This window comes from Cyprinodon variegatus, unplaced genomic scaffold, assembly GCF_000732505.1.
Source record: "Cyprinodon variegatus isolate N-32 unplaced genomic scaffold, C_variegatus-1.0 Scaffold65, whole genome shotgun sequence".
Taxonomy (NCBI): domain Eukaryota; kingdom Metazoa; phylum Chordata; class Actinopteri; order Cyprinodontiformes; family Cyprinodontidae; genus Cyprinodon; species Cyprinodon variegatus.
In genome coordinates, this window is record NW_015150518.1 from 623,629 (window position 1) to 638,843 (window position 15,215).

The window sequence follows — 15,215 nt, forward strand, 5'->3', positions numbered from 1 at the left end:
TGCTAACGTATAAAGGAGGAATTTTTACTTAATATAGTAACTAGTTATAGTTAGAAACTGACAGTGGTGGACGAAGTACTCAACTGTAGTACTCGAGAGAAATCTCATAGTCAGATCTTACTCGACTACAAGTAAAGTGTAGTGTAGTAAAGTACTCACTGTTGAAAATACTTGTATTCAAAAATACAAATAGCATTTTCTAATATCAGTACATTTCTGTATTATTTTAGAGTATAAACTTGTAACTTTCAGAAACCACCTGATTTACTGACTGGAGCAGAGCTGGGATGATTGTATTGAAGGCAGAGCTGAAATCAACAAACAGGATCCTGGCTTAGGAACCTGCAGAATCCAGGTGCTGGAGGATGTAGTAAAGGGCCAAATTAACAGCGTCATCTGCAGACCTGTTGGCTCTGTAAGCAAACTGTAGGGGGTCAGAGAGGGGATCAGTGATCTCTTTCAGGTTTGAAAGTGCAAGGAGCTCAAAGGACTTCATAACCACATAGGTCAGGGTGACAGGTTTTGGCTTGTTGGGAACAGGAATAATAGTGGAGGACTTGAAGCAGGTTGGCACGTGACATGTCACCAAAAATGTCTGTGAACATTGGAGAAAACTCATCAGCACAGTGCTTCAAGGTGGATGGAGAGACAGGATCTGGTCCAGTAGCTTTCCGGGGGTTCCGTCTTCTGAAGAGTTTATTAACATACCACTTGTTTTTGGAAAGAGTTGTCACTGAGGTGGGTGGAAGGGAGGAGGCGTGGGTCTTTAAGGTGGGTACAGTGAGAGGTGCCCGGCCCCCAGCTGAGGTGGGGGAGGTGTCATGGGGGGTGGTTGCAGGACTGTCCCTTTTACCCCATTTACACTACCCTTGAAAAACCGTGTCGAGACCGGTCAGAGCTCAGTAACTGAGATAACTTATCGTGTGTAAATGGAAAGCAAACTGAACTGAGCCGCGCTAGACACAACCGAACCGAGCTAACTGCAGACCAGTTCCAGAGGTGGGTTTGGCTCAGTTTTTTTCCTGGCTCGGTTCTCTGATAACAAGAGTGCATGAGCAGAACGCGTCATCTCTGTCTGGCTGCACATCCCGATTCACACTCAATTCCTGTAGTTGGTGGTAATGCCCCTCCAGAAGTTGCTTGCCAACCAACACAAAACAGAAGAAGAAGAACAACTATAAACATCCACGAAAGGTTGCCGTCTTCGCCTGACCCGCCGCAAACACTGAATTACAGCAATAATAATCAAGCATAACTTTCTGAATATGACGGGCACCGCCATTTTGATTTGCTTGATTCCCTCCTTCTTCATCTTCTTGTGTTTTATGGTGGTTAGCAAACAACTTTTGGTGCATCAACTGCTTGATTTCCTCCTTCAATACTGGCAGTAATACCGCAGATCATCACTAGGAGGCGAGGAGTTGAGGAACCGAGATAGCGTGATGTGTAAACGGTCGTCAGAACCAAACTCGGCCTGGTTAACTGATCCGAGCTCGGAACGGTCTCGGCATGGATCGGTTTTTCAAGGGTAGTGTAAATGGGGTATTTGTCTGTCAAAACGACAATAGAAGTCATGCGTTGGTTGTTCATGGAGTTTGGGGGTTAGGCTTGTAATTTCTGATCTGTCTATGTCCTTTCCAGACAGACAAAGTGTCATTGGCGGTAAACTGGTTTTGGTGTCTCTCAGGATATCATAATTTAGCCTCTTTCACAGCCTTGCTGACCTTGTATTTTGCATCTTCAATCTGCATTTGTCGTCACGCCTGAATGCTTCTTTATTCAACCTTAACCGTCCGAGTTTGGCAGTGAACCAGGGTTTGTGGTTATTGTAACTCACCCTGGATTTGTGATGGAACACAGAAGTCCTCACAGAAGCTGATGTATGATGTCACAGCCTCTATGTACTCATCTAGACTGTTGGTAGAGCCAGTCAGTAGAATCCAGACAAGCCTGAAGATCCTCCACAGCCTCAGTGGTCCACCACTTTGATGTCCTCACTACAGGTTTGCAGAGCTTTAGTTTTTATCATGAACCTACAATTTTGAACGTAACAGAAGTCATGTCCCCCTTATAGCAGCTGCGCCTCAGAACTTCCCTTCCGGTTCTTTTCCTGGCAGCAAGTTATTTACTAACTCAAACTGGGTAAAACCATATAAAAAAGGACTATAAAAACAAGAGTAAAAAAGTAACAGAGTTTATTCCAGATCAGGTTGTTACAGGATAGAGAAATTGCTTGGAGTTTGCACAGCTGTGGGCTCAAAAAACATTAGTGAGTGTCTGGCAAAGTTGAGCAAAGATTGAGCCCCAGACAAGGTCATCTCCTCCTTACCTCATGAGTCTATGTGTTGCATCATGTAGATGTTTAGCTGTCTGTATCAGAAACTGACACGCCATCCATGTCTTGAACTTCATTTATCTTGCCTCTTTACCCCAGGATTGCACATAGCTCTCCTCTATCAGTCAGGCTCCAAGATGTGCCCATACCCTGTGTATTTCTAAAGACATAAAGGCTGTCCAGATTAGATGACCTCCATACACACAGTGACATCCACAATGTGAAGGAAGGCCTTCCACTCCGGCTAATCTGGCTAACAGAATAACAATGCACATGCTGTATAAAGAATAAACCTAAGTTTCTGCTTGTAAATAGGAATCAGGTGAACCATGACTTGTTGGATTTGCCCAGTTTAAGCGCAGAGGACGGCGTGATAACCTTCCCTAACTTTGGTGTAGCAGTGATCCAGAATGTAATCTTGTTTGTTCGAGCAATTACTAAAATGTATATACTTTGGAAGTTCATGAGTGAGGTTTCCTTTGTTAAAGTAACCGGGGCAATCTGGTCTGCGAGTGTCGGCTGTGCGACCTGCACGTTTGCATGTGGCACGATATAAACTCTGACCAGAATGAATGAAGAAAACTTACATGGTGAATAGAAAGGCTTACTGTGTTTGATGAAGGATTCCAGGTCAGGAGAACAGTGCTGGATCACTGCCACATCCTTGCACCAGCCGTTGTTGATGTAAAAACAGTTTCCTCTACCTTTCACTTTGCTGTAGATTTGTGTGTCTGTGTCCACTCTTTGGAGTTAGAGGCCTGCCAGTCCAGTATTAATCCACACAGCCACTATTCTGTGAAGCACAAAACAGCAAATAAGGAGAAGTCCCTATTTTTTCCCAGAATCAGTTGTAACTGCTTCAGTTTGTTGGGCAGGGAACGTACAGTACGTTAGACAGGATTATGCTCGGTATTGGTGAGTGGATACTTCACTGGCGAAGATGCATAATCGCACCGGCATGTTTTCCTCTCCTACAGCGTTTCGCAGCGTGAGCAATGGAGAGCATACCTTTGACCAGAATGTCCAAAATTTCCAGTGTAGGGAGAATAAAAGTGGGGAACAAATCCTCTGATGATGTTGCCCTGATGTTCATGAGCTATTCTCTGGTTAAAGAGTTCTGGGTTGTTAGGAATTGAGTTTGTGTGGGTTGTGTTTTTGTTTGTTTTCCCTCCACTACCAGGTGGCGCCTGGTTCTCATTGGCCTTCTCACACACCTGCGGATGGTTGCCTCATTACCGGAGGACTTTTAAGCTGCTGAATGCCACTACCTTGACGACAGTGTTTTGGGAAGTCATCCTGCAAACTGGATGTTTTGGACCTTCTCTCCCTGGAAGGATAGTCTGAGTTTCAAACTGAGCTGGGGATTCAAACTGGAGATTTGGAACTACTTTTCCCCAAGGAATTGTTTGAGCTACACTCTGAGCAGGGAATTCATCTCCACAAGAAACAGTTCAAGTACCATTGGAAATCTAAGTGGCAGTTAGCTCCTCCGTTCCTTAAGTAACCACCACAACCAGGGTAAACCCTGTCTGCCCTCCAATGAGCAACTCAATTACTGGAACAACTCACACCGACTGGATTCAGAGAAAGACACCTTTTATTGGAAACGTGAGTGCAATTGCCTTTACTCCCTATTGCAAATTGAAGCTCAAATTTCCCACTGAGCCTTAACTAATCACAGGATCTTCCCCTTCACTTTTCAGTCCCGGTTGGCCAGTGTTCAGAAAAGCACTGGACCCATCTCTACCAGTTCTCAATAAACCTGTTAAACCTTCCCTTGGTCTCTCTGTTTGGTTTCCTGCATGTGGATCAGATCTTAGAATTAAATCATGACACGGGTATCATCGCAAAAACCAGAGTTAAATTGTTAAACAAAACAAAAGAATGTGCACCAACACACTGAGGCAGCGGTCTGTATCGCCATCTTAGTACGTAAGTACGGTAATCAAGTTAAGACTGGCATAGACTATACAGTATTTTCAATCGTTGTACAGGGCTACAGCTCAAATTGTTTGATGAAACTGCATTTCATTATTATTGAATGAAATACGATATTACCAAAAAATAATTATTGTGTGTAATTCATGTCTCATTAGCAAATTCCTATGACATGCAATGGAGGGATGTGGGTCCCTGCCATGTAATCTAAGTTTGGCAGCCAACTTCCTCTGCTGATATTGTCTTTCCACCATCTTAGCATGTATGTATGGAATTTGCTCTCCTTCCTTTCAATGCAAACAAACTGTGCAAATATAAATGTATATGATATATGATCTATACACATTTACCTCTATGTCTGCAACAATATCATCTGAAACTATATCCACAGTGCCTGCTCAACTGTGCTCATCTCATAAATATGATATTGGTTTGATTAAAGACACTGAACTTTATTTTCTGTGAAGAAGATTGGACCCCCAGGTTGTCCAAGTGAAAATGTATGCAGCACCCTGTGAGCTGTTAATACAGTAGTTGTACCATGTGCATCCTCGGTGCCAAATCCGCATACCAAATTAGTGCAGACTCCATCTGAGGCCTGATTTCGTCTATGGTTGATCTATCCAATGTGCTCTCTTCAGTTCTGGTTCACCCTGATAGTCAATATTGGTTTCCTTTTATTTGATGGAAGACCTTATATCTTTAACAGGCTTTGTCAGGGTTATTGTGAAATCTCAACCATGTATAATACTGCATTAGAAACCTCCCTTGATCTTATCCTGACTAATGGTAAGATTAACTTGGTTCCTCTTTATGAGAAAATGGCCTTCAGTGCAAAGAAAATAATTTGCTAAGTTTTTCTTTGGAGGTCTTTATGTGTAACCATACTCTGGCTCTGGTTATTGATTGTCCATTGACAATTTCTTGCTTTGTGTGATCATCTCATAATCAAGAGGGAGGAGTGTTGTGGGAAATTTTTTGCATGACTGCCCTGACCATGCTGACTCTCACGTGAGCTGACTTCCTCAGCTTTTTCTATTTCTCTCTTTTGGTTTATTTGACTTAACATAAAATTACAGAGGGATTGAACAGACTTTAAGATAAAAAAAAAAATTCATTGATAAGACTGACTATAAAGACTAAAACACTAAAGTGTGAAGGATGGTGATTTGGGAGCAACACATTATGCTCAATGTTTTTTTCTTGGAATAAACACCAGCTTTGGTTATAGTTCTTAACAAGGCGTCTGTGACTATTTCATTTTCCTCCTCCTTTGGAACCTAGTTTTTACGTGTATCTATTCATATGGGCTGTATTACACTTTATGCACGTTAAACATAAGACAGTGGCTCAAGTTTGTCCAGCTCATTGCACAAACAGTGGACAGTGGAGACAAAAAGTTTTCTGACAAATAGGCTGGAGTTGTTCCTCTAACATTCATGAGCTGCAGCAAAAAAAAAAACATTCTTGCTGTAGTGAACAGAAGGAATAAAAGTAATTTTTGGTTTTACCAAATCCTCAGCTTTGTCTCCAAGGGCCAACTGTGCTGATAAATTAGATGTTTCTCTGCTCCAGCACACTTTATCCAACTGAAACCATTTGACACAGTACATATTCAGCATATGAAAAGTTAATTAATGCAAAACCAGTTGTTGTCTTATATTTTTTGCCAATGCAGGTATATTTGTTTTCTCTTATACTTACATCATACATAGAGAACTTATTAGTACAGATATTATATGAAATCTGATTCTCAGACCTAGAAAAAAGTCATCCAAAGCCCACATTTATTTCAAATTAAAATATTTCTAACAAAGGAATTACAAATGTGTTTACGGCAATAATCAGTCTTACATGTCTGGCAAATATTGTACCATAGTATAGATTGAAGTTAAAATCCATACCAGAGGTGATGGAGGAAATCATTAGACAAAGAGTTAAACTACAATAATTTCACTTCCCTCACCAGCAGAGTTAAACAGACTTATGTATTTTGATTTTATCTTTAGCTGAAACATCAGGGATTAAAACTGACCTTCTCCACTGACAAATAAGATTGAGTACAAGGATGGGCCTGATTGTCCTGTCCCTCAGCCCATATATAAGAGAGCTCAGACATTTGGGAAAGATAATAATGCATATATACACAACAATCTGCAGATGCACAGCAAGAAACCTGTCTACAATTTTAGAGAGAACTATGAGCAAAGAGTTGTATATTGTTGAGGACACTGTGAGGCCCATCTGCAGCAGATGCAGCAGCAGTGTCCTCTGTGCTTTCTTGGCTGACGCTGCGTTTGTGGAGGCTGTACGAGCTGCTACCATGATACCAGTATAAGAGAAAGTGACAGTTACACCTCCTAACACACAGAGAAAATAAGTGAAAGCCTTGGTAAAAACATCAGAAACTGGATCTTCGTACACACTCTGTTTTCCACAAGAGCCTGCATACTGCACCTGGTTTAAGTTGCGTAAAGAAAACTTAAAAATTAGACTTAGTTGCATAATGCTTTTTAGTGTACTAAAGCACCAAATGATACAAATAACCACTCCTGTGTTTTTGGTAGTCATGAACACACTATGCCTGAATGGATAACAAACAGCGATGTATCTCTCTAAACACATTATTATCAGTGTAACAATAGAGACAGTAAGTGTGAGACTGTTCATAATAATTAAACCCACACACACAGAATACAGCATTGTTACAGTGGTAGTGGACAGTAAAAACATCGACTGACTCTGTGCCAGCTGGACTGTGTCTGCAAACAGAAGGTTAAAAAGAAGAATGTACCGAGAGGTCTCTACAAACACCTCTTTACTCCTTAAAGTGTATAACATTGTCAGATTGATGAAAAGAAACACACAACTTGGCAATGTTGTTACAGTGGAAAACAGCACATACCCCAGAATGCTCCACTGTGGCACACCTAAGGTGGTGTTTGCCTGAGATTGATTAATAAAGGACATATTTGAAGATTAGATAGCTTTAAACTTTTATCAGAACAGAGACCTAGCAAGCGAAGTGATCCTCTGTAGGCTATTACAGCAATAGTAAGAATACAGATGGTGACTGAGCTCATGTCTTTTAACTAACAAACATCCTCTACCATATCTTGCAACCGGAAACGATCTGAATCATATGCCATCACCATTCTTTATATTTGCCGCACGCTCCAAAGTTTCCTTGAGGGGATAGGGAGCTTTGCTTTAATTTAGGTTTTCTGTTACATCTATTGACACATGAGCTGCACAAGAGAGCAGGTAGCTTTTTAAAATACATAGATTATTATCTTTGAGCGGCTGGTAGGACCTTTCTTCTGCCTGATCAACTTTTATGCTTAACTATGGTGAGCAAGGTGTGCAAACATCCTGAGAATGCATTAATAAATGGCAAAAAAGTAACAAACATAAAAATCAGACTACCAAAAACAATAATTAGACTAACACAGAAAAACATGCAAAAAAATGCAGCACAAGAGGAATGCTGTAGTCAAAGAAAACAGATCAGCAAAGATCAAATGCAATGCAAATACAAAACTTGCTGCAAAGATTTAAAGATATACTGTAGACGTCATGTTATTTTACATTTAAATCCTGAAGAAGGGCATAACAGGTGGTTCTGAGTTATAAGAGCAAAAATACAATTAGTAGCGCCATGGTAGTAGCTAACATTTATTTCTTTATGGAACAACCAAGCGATTTTTTCAGTGAGGGAACACAATTCAAAACATTTCCAAAGATGCCATAGAGTGCTACAACCTCTTCTGATCTTGTCTGACCTGCTTCACCCACTTTGACAGCAGCTTAGGATATTGTGGAGGATTTTGTTGATTTTTTTAAAAAAAAGACCTGCTCTCTCCACTTGCGCCATCTTTGTGATTACTCTGTTGGGCAGCAGCAGCCTATGGCGACAGCACTGTGACAGCAAATCCCATAATGCTTTGAGAGGAGAGCTCTCTCTCAGAGCAAAGCATTCCGGGATAATTCTGCCTCTTCTGAGGCCTTTATTTTCTTCTCATACACTTTGTCGAAACTTTTTTTTTATCAAAAAAACTGCAGAACTGCGGTGAGAAAAATTAGCTTCAATGACACATATATGCCTGAAAGTGTGCATGCGCAGAAAAAGATAGCTAACGGGACGAGCATGTAGGACGCTCTTATGTAAACGTATCACCAGAATGATTAACAATTAGGAAGAGCACTTATTCAGGTTGACCTCTATACCTTTAAATAAACTGACATCATCTTTATGGGGTTGAAGCAAAACGCTTCAGCACAACATAACATAACATAGCATAACTATATCTGAATCCATGAAAGCTTCAGCAGTTGTCCATGAAACCACTGTTCAACTCTGGCTCATTTCCCTGCATATGTCAATTTCGTTTTCTCCCTCTGTCAACAATGGGTGGTGAGGTTGCTTGAGGACCCAGATGCAGAGACAAGTGAACCATAACACCCTCAGTCACTAAGGGGCAGTAGAGTCCTCTGAACAGCAGCAAAAAAAAAAAAAAACTACCTCATGCAGGCCCCCTTGAAATTAATAATTGGTATTAACAATGCTAGACAATGTCAATATTGTGTCATCAACACTTTGAGTGATGATAAAACACAAACACGCAAAACATATGCAATGTAAAAATGCTGAAAGTAGCAAAAAACGTTATTTTGAGGAAAGTGCAAACTAACTCCTTATAAAAGAAGCTCTCCAGACCATCATTTGGTTAAAAGCTCAATTCTATATAGACAGAAATATTGCTCGTATGATAACGTTAAAATGGTTATTAGTGTGGTGATTGCTGTGTAATGTACCAATTTACCAGGTTATATGATGTAAATGGAACTGTAAATTTCCTGAAAAATGATTATGTGATGGGAATTTCCATCTTAAAAATTTTGAGTCAAAGGCTTGGTATTTGTAAAGAATATACAACTATTTGTGTAAAAAAAATAAGGAAAAATAACTGGGTGCAGCTATATAAGCAGACATTGAATTAAAAATGTCTTCGATGTTTGATTATAAAAGTCATCACTTCTAACGTGGATTGAATTTACTTTCGCAAAGGATTAGGTTTTAAAAGTTTGTCTTTATTTAGCATGGCCAACATGAATTGACATATAATCTCTCTGTTTGTTGTAGAAACTATCTGTGGACCTGGAACCCCTGAAGAAGGCCCTACAGTCCTTGATCAGAAATGTCATGTTCAAGAAGTCTGGACAACTGGAGGACAAAAAATAAAAATAAATCAGCTACTCGTGTTTAGTTCTGACGTGTGGCTAAAGCATCTTTGCTGCTCTAGCTGCGCAGTCGAAAAGTGGTTCTGATGCGAGTTGGGAGGAGCTACCCTATCCTTTCTTTGCCTGTAATATGGCAGCATTGTTTGCTGTAATAAGTGGGTAAAAAGTAGTTTTAATGTTTTTAAGTGAGAAAGTACACCTGAAGACTTCATCTGTGCAGTCAGTTCATCAAGATTACGATCCTTCCTTCAAATATTATTTCGCTGTCGTATAATGTGTATAATGAGTTAGAACAAACTGAGTATTTATACACTTAATTCACTTTCATTTATTATTTAATTACTTTTATGCCACCAAAATGCACTATTCCTCTTTTTGTGTTTCTATTGTGCTCCTTATCTGAATTACAACAATTTAAAAGACTTGCTAATAAAATGTGCTTGTGTTGCTTTGATTAAACTGAATCACAAAATGACATTGCAAAAATCAGTGTTGCTTACAATCTTGTCAAAATTAACTTGGACAAATAAGGACGATTCAAACTATTTTAAAAGGAGTCTGACATGATTCTTATCACAGCATTAATGACACATTGGTTCACTCACTCAGATTGCACTTATTTATTCTCATGTTTTCTGGATCCTGTTTTACCTGAAACCATCTGATATAATCATTAACAATCCTATCATCCACATAAGGTCAAAGAGGGTGATGTTTTTCTAATAGCTCTTTTTCTTCATTTACTTAATCTTTTTAAAGGCTATACTTGAGCTTCTAATAAAACTATCATTAACTCATACTAAATTCCACAATTTCATACTTATTAGAATAATCCCCCCACCTTTTTTAAAACGAAGCATCACCACAGTGACTTTGGAATAGATACATTTATATGAAAAGTATTTTTTGAAAATTACAATATATGTTAAATTGAAAAAAAAAACAAAAACAAATATTGACAGAATTCATAGATTTTTCTCTATAAAAATTTTCTGTATTCTTTGAACTTTGAATATCCACATATGTAACATACAGTTTACAACCATTAAGAAACATATACTCTGATATTTTTATGTGTCAGCACTACAGCCATGGAGACTGACCCTCTCCACTGACAGCAAAGGTTCAGCATTAGAATAGGTCTGATCGTCTGGTCTCTGAGGCCATAGATTAATGAACTCAGACATTTGGGGAAAATAATGATACAGACATAAAGAAAAACCTGGATACGCATGGCTTCAAGTCTCCCTACATGCTTTGAAATGGCTATAAGCAATGAGATGTATATTGTTGAGGACACTGTGAGGCCCATTTGCAGCAGATGCAGCAGCAGGGTCCTTCGAGCTTTGCTTGCTGATGCTTTGTCAGTGGAGGCTGAGTGAGCTGCTACTATGATACCAGTATAGGTGACAAAAACAGTTACACCTCCTAACACAAACAGAAAATAAGTAAAAGTTCTGTAATAAAGATCAGATGCTGGATCAAGAAAAATACTCTCCTTCCCACAGAAATCTATCATCTGTGTGAGCTGCAGGTCTGGAAATGAAAACCTTAATATTAAACTTAGTTGTGTAATTACATGAAATAAACTGACACACCAAATAACACAAATAACCCATCCTGTGTTCCTGGTGGTGATGATAGCACTATGTCTTAGAGGATAGCACACAGCAATGTATCTCTCTAAACACATGATAACCAGCGTGATGATAGAAACACTAATAGTGAGAAAGCTGAGGAGGGTTAAACCGACACACACAGAATAAGACATTGTTACTCTGGTAGTGGAAAGCAAAAACATCGACTGACTCTGTGCCAGCTGAGTTGTGTCTGCAAACAGGAGGTTAAAAAGAAGAATGTATCGAGAGGTCTCTACAAACACCACTTTACTCCTTAAAGTGTATAACATTGTCAGATTGATGAAAAGAAACACACAGCATGGTAATGTTGTCATAGTGGAAAATAACACCAATGCCAGAATGCCCTGACGCTGCATATCTAAGGTGGTGTTAACTTGAGTTTGATTGATAATAGTCATTACAAAAGTCTTACAAACATTAAAGAGATTTCAATTTTAATTAGAACAGAGGAAGAAAAGGAAAAAACATCTGAAGGCTAACTATTGCAGCAGTTCATAATAAGAATGCGGTTGGTTCCGGACTTCATATCTTTAAATCAAAAACCTAATTTGCACACTCTTGTGGCCAGAAATGATCTGCATGATTTGCCATTCCGTCTCCTTAAATTTGCTGCACCTTGTAAGTTTCGCTTCCTAATTCTCCCATTGGAAGGTGGTACCCAGATTATGGCAGATAAGCGGGGGCTATAGGGCTGGGTTTGGTCTCAGCTGAGATAGAGCAGAGCAATCACAATGATGAAAGGTTTGTGACGTAGCATTAAGAATTGTAGAGGATTTCTCTGCACCGGAGACAGAGATAATGAAAGAAGAAAGAAACCAGCAGCCCTGAGCCACACTGGTGTAAACTGCTGATTTAGAGGTTCAGTGTGTCTGTTCCCTCCAGCAACATGTGGTTTTTATGGGGACTGACAAAAAATATTAAGAACCCAACACTCTGATAATTATTGGACTTCTGCGCAAGCAGCTGACTGTCCATAATGAAAACCTTGTTTAATCATATGTCCACTGGTGCACTTTGCACCAGTACACCCAAGGCTAAAGGTCAATGATCAACTTTGTTGTTGTATCTTTTGACCTAAAGCCACGTGTCTTGGACATTCGGGTAAAGAGAGGGGCAGTCCACCAATCACCATCTGGAGGTGAGTTGGATATGCCGGAAGTGGAAGAAGCCTGAAAAACTAAGCAGGCCCAAGTGAGAAGTGAGAGTCTGCTGTGATCGCTTGGTGGAGCTCTCAGTCAGGGACATGTTCAAATGCCCCAAGCAGGAGAGCTTCTCCCAGATTCCAGGGGAGGCTGGAGAAATGGAGTCTGACTAGACCATGTTCTCTGCCTCCATGTCAACGAAATCAGCCATAACTGTAGCTGTAAGGTTTGTGCTGCCTGTCATGTTGGCAGTCACTGTACCCAATGGTGGACACCACCAGAAATAAATGCTATCAAGCTGAAAAAGGAGTCCTACTAAGACTGGTTGGCTTCTGGGACTTGTCAGGTAGTAAGCAGGTATCTTGAGGCCAGGCATGCTGCTGCCCAGGGAATTGTAGAGGAAAAAACTCTGGTCTGGGATGAGTTTGGAAGGCCATGGAGAAAAACTTGAGAAAGATCAATTGGCCTTAAAGCAAATCTGGCAAACTATGTGGCACCTCCAGATGGGAAAGCAATGCTTAGCTAACACTGTTTTCAGTGGGAATGGGGAGCTGCTGACCCTGTAAGAGGAAATTGTTGAATGTTGGAATAAATACTTTAAGGATTTCTTCAATCTGACTGACACACCTTCTGTGGTGGAAGAAGAGAGGGGAGCTGGTGATCAAATTCTTCCATCACCCATGCTGTTAGTCACCGAGAAGATTATAAAGAGCTCAACGCTGACCAGGCTTTTGGGGTGGACGAGATCCGCCCTGAGTACCTCAGAGCTCTAGATGTTGTTGGGCTGATGTTGCTGACAAACCTCCTCTGTACACTGTGTCATGAACGCATTTCTGTCTAATGGCATGCGGGATAGGACATTTGCATCTGCATTACTCATTCTATACTTTACAGACAAGTCAAATTCAGCTCCTTCACTCACCTAGAACCGTTGCATTAAGCTTAGCTGTCAAGAGAGTATGAGTTAATGGATTGTTGTCTGTATATACAGTACTTTGAAGCGTGGGGCATGATAAAGGTAATCATGAAAACTTTCAATCTATTCCCCATTTTAAAAATGTATTTATTTCCCTGAGTACATATGGTCCAACCACAGACTATAACTTCCATCTTACCATTCTCTCTCTGGTGTAGTACAGCCCCCAATTTTCTTCCTGGTATGCGTCTGTGTGGAGAATGAATGGTTCGGTCAACTCTGGGTATACAAGGAGGGGAGGCTTTAGAAGCTTGTCTATGAGAGAGTTTAATATCTTTTGGTGGTTAACTGTCCACTGCATTCGATTGCTAGGTGGGAGGGTACGTTTCTTCTTCCAATTTTGGCTCTGACTTTCTTTCCACTCCCTTGATCTGATGTTTATATCAGCTTGCAGAGAGGCTGGGCTATTCTGGAGAAGTTTGGGATGTATATGGTCGTATGAGAGGAATCTCATTACTTCTCTGTTATCCCACTTTTGTGGGTGCTTTCTCCTTATGGGCACTGAGCTTCACTCTGTGCCTGTGGTATCTCTTTAACACAGTTCTCAGGTGTTCAATCCTGTCTTCAAAAGCTTTTGGCTGATTTGTCATCTAGGTACGGTTGACACATTACATCTCTCAAGACATGCAAACAGTCTTCCATGTTCCTCTAGAATTCTGAAGGTGCTGCACTCAGTCCGAATGGGATTCTGACCCAACAGTACAGGACCTAGGGAGTTATGAAAGCTGTCAGGGGCTGGCTTTCCTCATCAAAGAAACCCTGGTGGTAGGCTCTCCCCTGGTCTAGGAAGGCAAACCAGGAGCTGCCAGCGAGAAAGTGGAGCATGTGTTGTATTTAGGGTATGGGGTGGTGATAAGGCAATGAAATTTTGTTCAACTCCTATAATCAGAACAAAGCCTTAATGTTCCATCCTTCTTTCGTACACACCTGACTGGTGAGGCATACGGAGATTGTGAAGGCGTAATCCAACCATGATTTAATAAGTCTTAGATATACTCTTTTACCTCCTGGTGAAGTGGCTTTGGGATGGACATGTTCATTGTTGGTTAATGTCATTCATTTTTTTCAAAATGAATGACATTAACCAGCCTTTTACACCAGACCAGATTCGGAGAGCACAAGAAGCAGGTAATTCCTGTTGAGAGTTCTCTGGTGCAAATTGCAGACTGGAAGACCAAGTAGGACAGAAGTGAAGGCAGACTAACAGGTCTTTGAGGGTCAGAATTCTAGCTGATAGACAGGTGTTCAATACTTATTTTCAGCTGTATCATACAAATAAATTGTTAAAAAAATCATCATATGTTGTCATATCTGGATTTTTTTATGTCTCTCACAGTGGACATGCACCTAAGATGACATTATCAAACCCCTCAATGATTTCTAAGTGGGAAAACTTGCAAAATAGCAGGGTGTTCAAATACGTATTTTTTTTACTGCATATTAATGGTCATGAATTACTTCACGAGGTTCACACAAGGATACCCAACAAAGAACAAAGCAGCCAAAACACTGCTGACAAGCTCTTTAATGACTTTGCACTTGAGTTTGGCTTTGCAAGTGTGGCTTCCCGGTCAGATTACACCATGACATGAGCAAAGAGTTTGACAACAACAACAACAACAAGCTTATGGCAAGGTTGACAGAACTCTCAGCTATCAAGGGACCTCACACATTTTCCTACCACCCACAGGATAATGGACAGGTGGAGAGATTCAACCGCACTCTGCTGTCCATGTAATCGACCCTAGAAGACAAGGAGAAGGATGACTGTAAAGAGTCATTGAATAAAATCGTTCATGCATACAACTGTATGAAAAGTAAGGCAACAGGCAACGCCCTATATTACCTCATCTTTGGATACTCCCCATGCCTGCCCATCGGTCTCCGCCAGTCACGTGACATTTGTTGCTAAGACGCCATTTTAGGTGGAAAAGGCGTAGTGT

At 40.5% G+C, this 15,215-nt stretch overlaps 2 protein-coding genes across 2 annotated transcripts; both read right to left on the minus strand.

Moving 5' to 3' along the window:
• Positions 1 to 334: 334 nt before the first annotated feature.
• On the minus strand, positions 335 to 7,243 carry LOC107082897 (olfactory receptor-like protein OLF4). The gene is made up of 3 exons (XM_015371795.1): positions 6,309 to 7,243; positions 709 to 802; positions 335 to 595 (listed from the first exon to the last, which is right to left on the minus strand). Exons 1-3 carry the CDS (start codon positions 7,241 to 7,243, stop codon positions 335 to 337), a joined length of 1,290 nt encoding a protein of 429 aa, XP_015227281.1.
• Positions 7,244 to 10,559: 3,316 nt separating this feature from the next.
• Positions 10,560 to 11,552, minus strand: LOC107082898 (olfactory receptor 1571-like). The gene has a single exon (XM_015371796.1). The coding sequence runs from the start codon at positions 11,550 to 11,552 to the stop codon at positions 10,560 to 10,562; it is 993 nt and encodes a 330-aa protein (XP_015227282.1).
• Between the last annotated feature and the right edge of the window lie 3,663 nt (positions 11,553 to 15,215).

Coding starts and splice junctions, on each gene's coding strand:
- LOC107082897 (XM_015371795.1), bottom strand. CDS start 7,243: ATGTCCTTTATTAATCAATCTCAGGCAAACACCACCTTAGGTGTGCCA. Junction 803..6,308: donor CTTATTTGTCAGTGGAGAAG/GTCAGTTTTAAT, acceptor CCCCCACCTCAG/CTGGGGGCCGGGCACCTCTC. Junction 596..708: donor ACTCTTTCCAAAAACAAGTG/GTATGTTAATAA, acceptor CAATGTTCACAG/ACATTTTTGGTGACATGTCA.
- LOC107082898 (XM_015371796.1), bottom strand. CDS start 11,552: ATGACTATTATCAATCAAACTCAAGTTAACACCACCTTAGATATGCAG.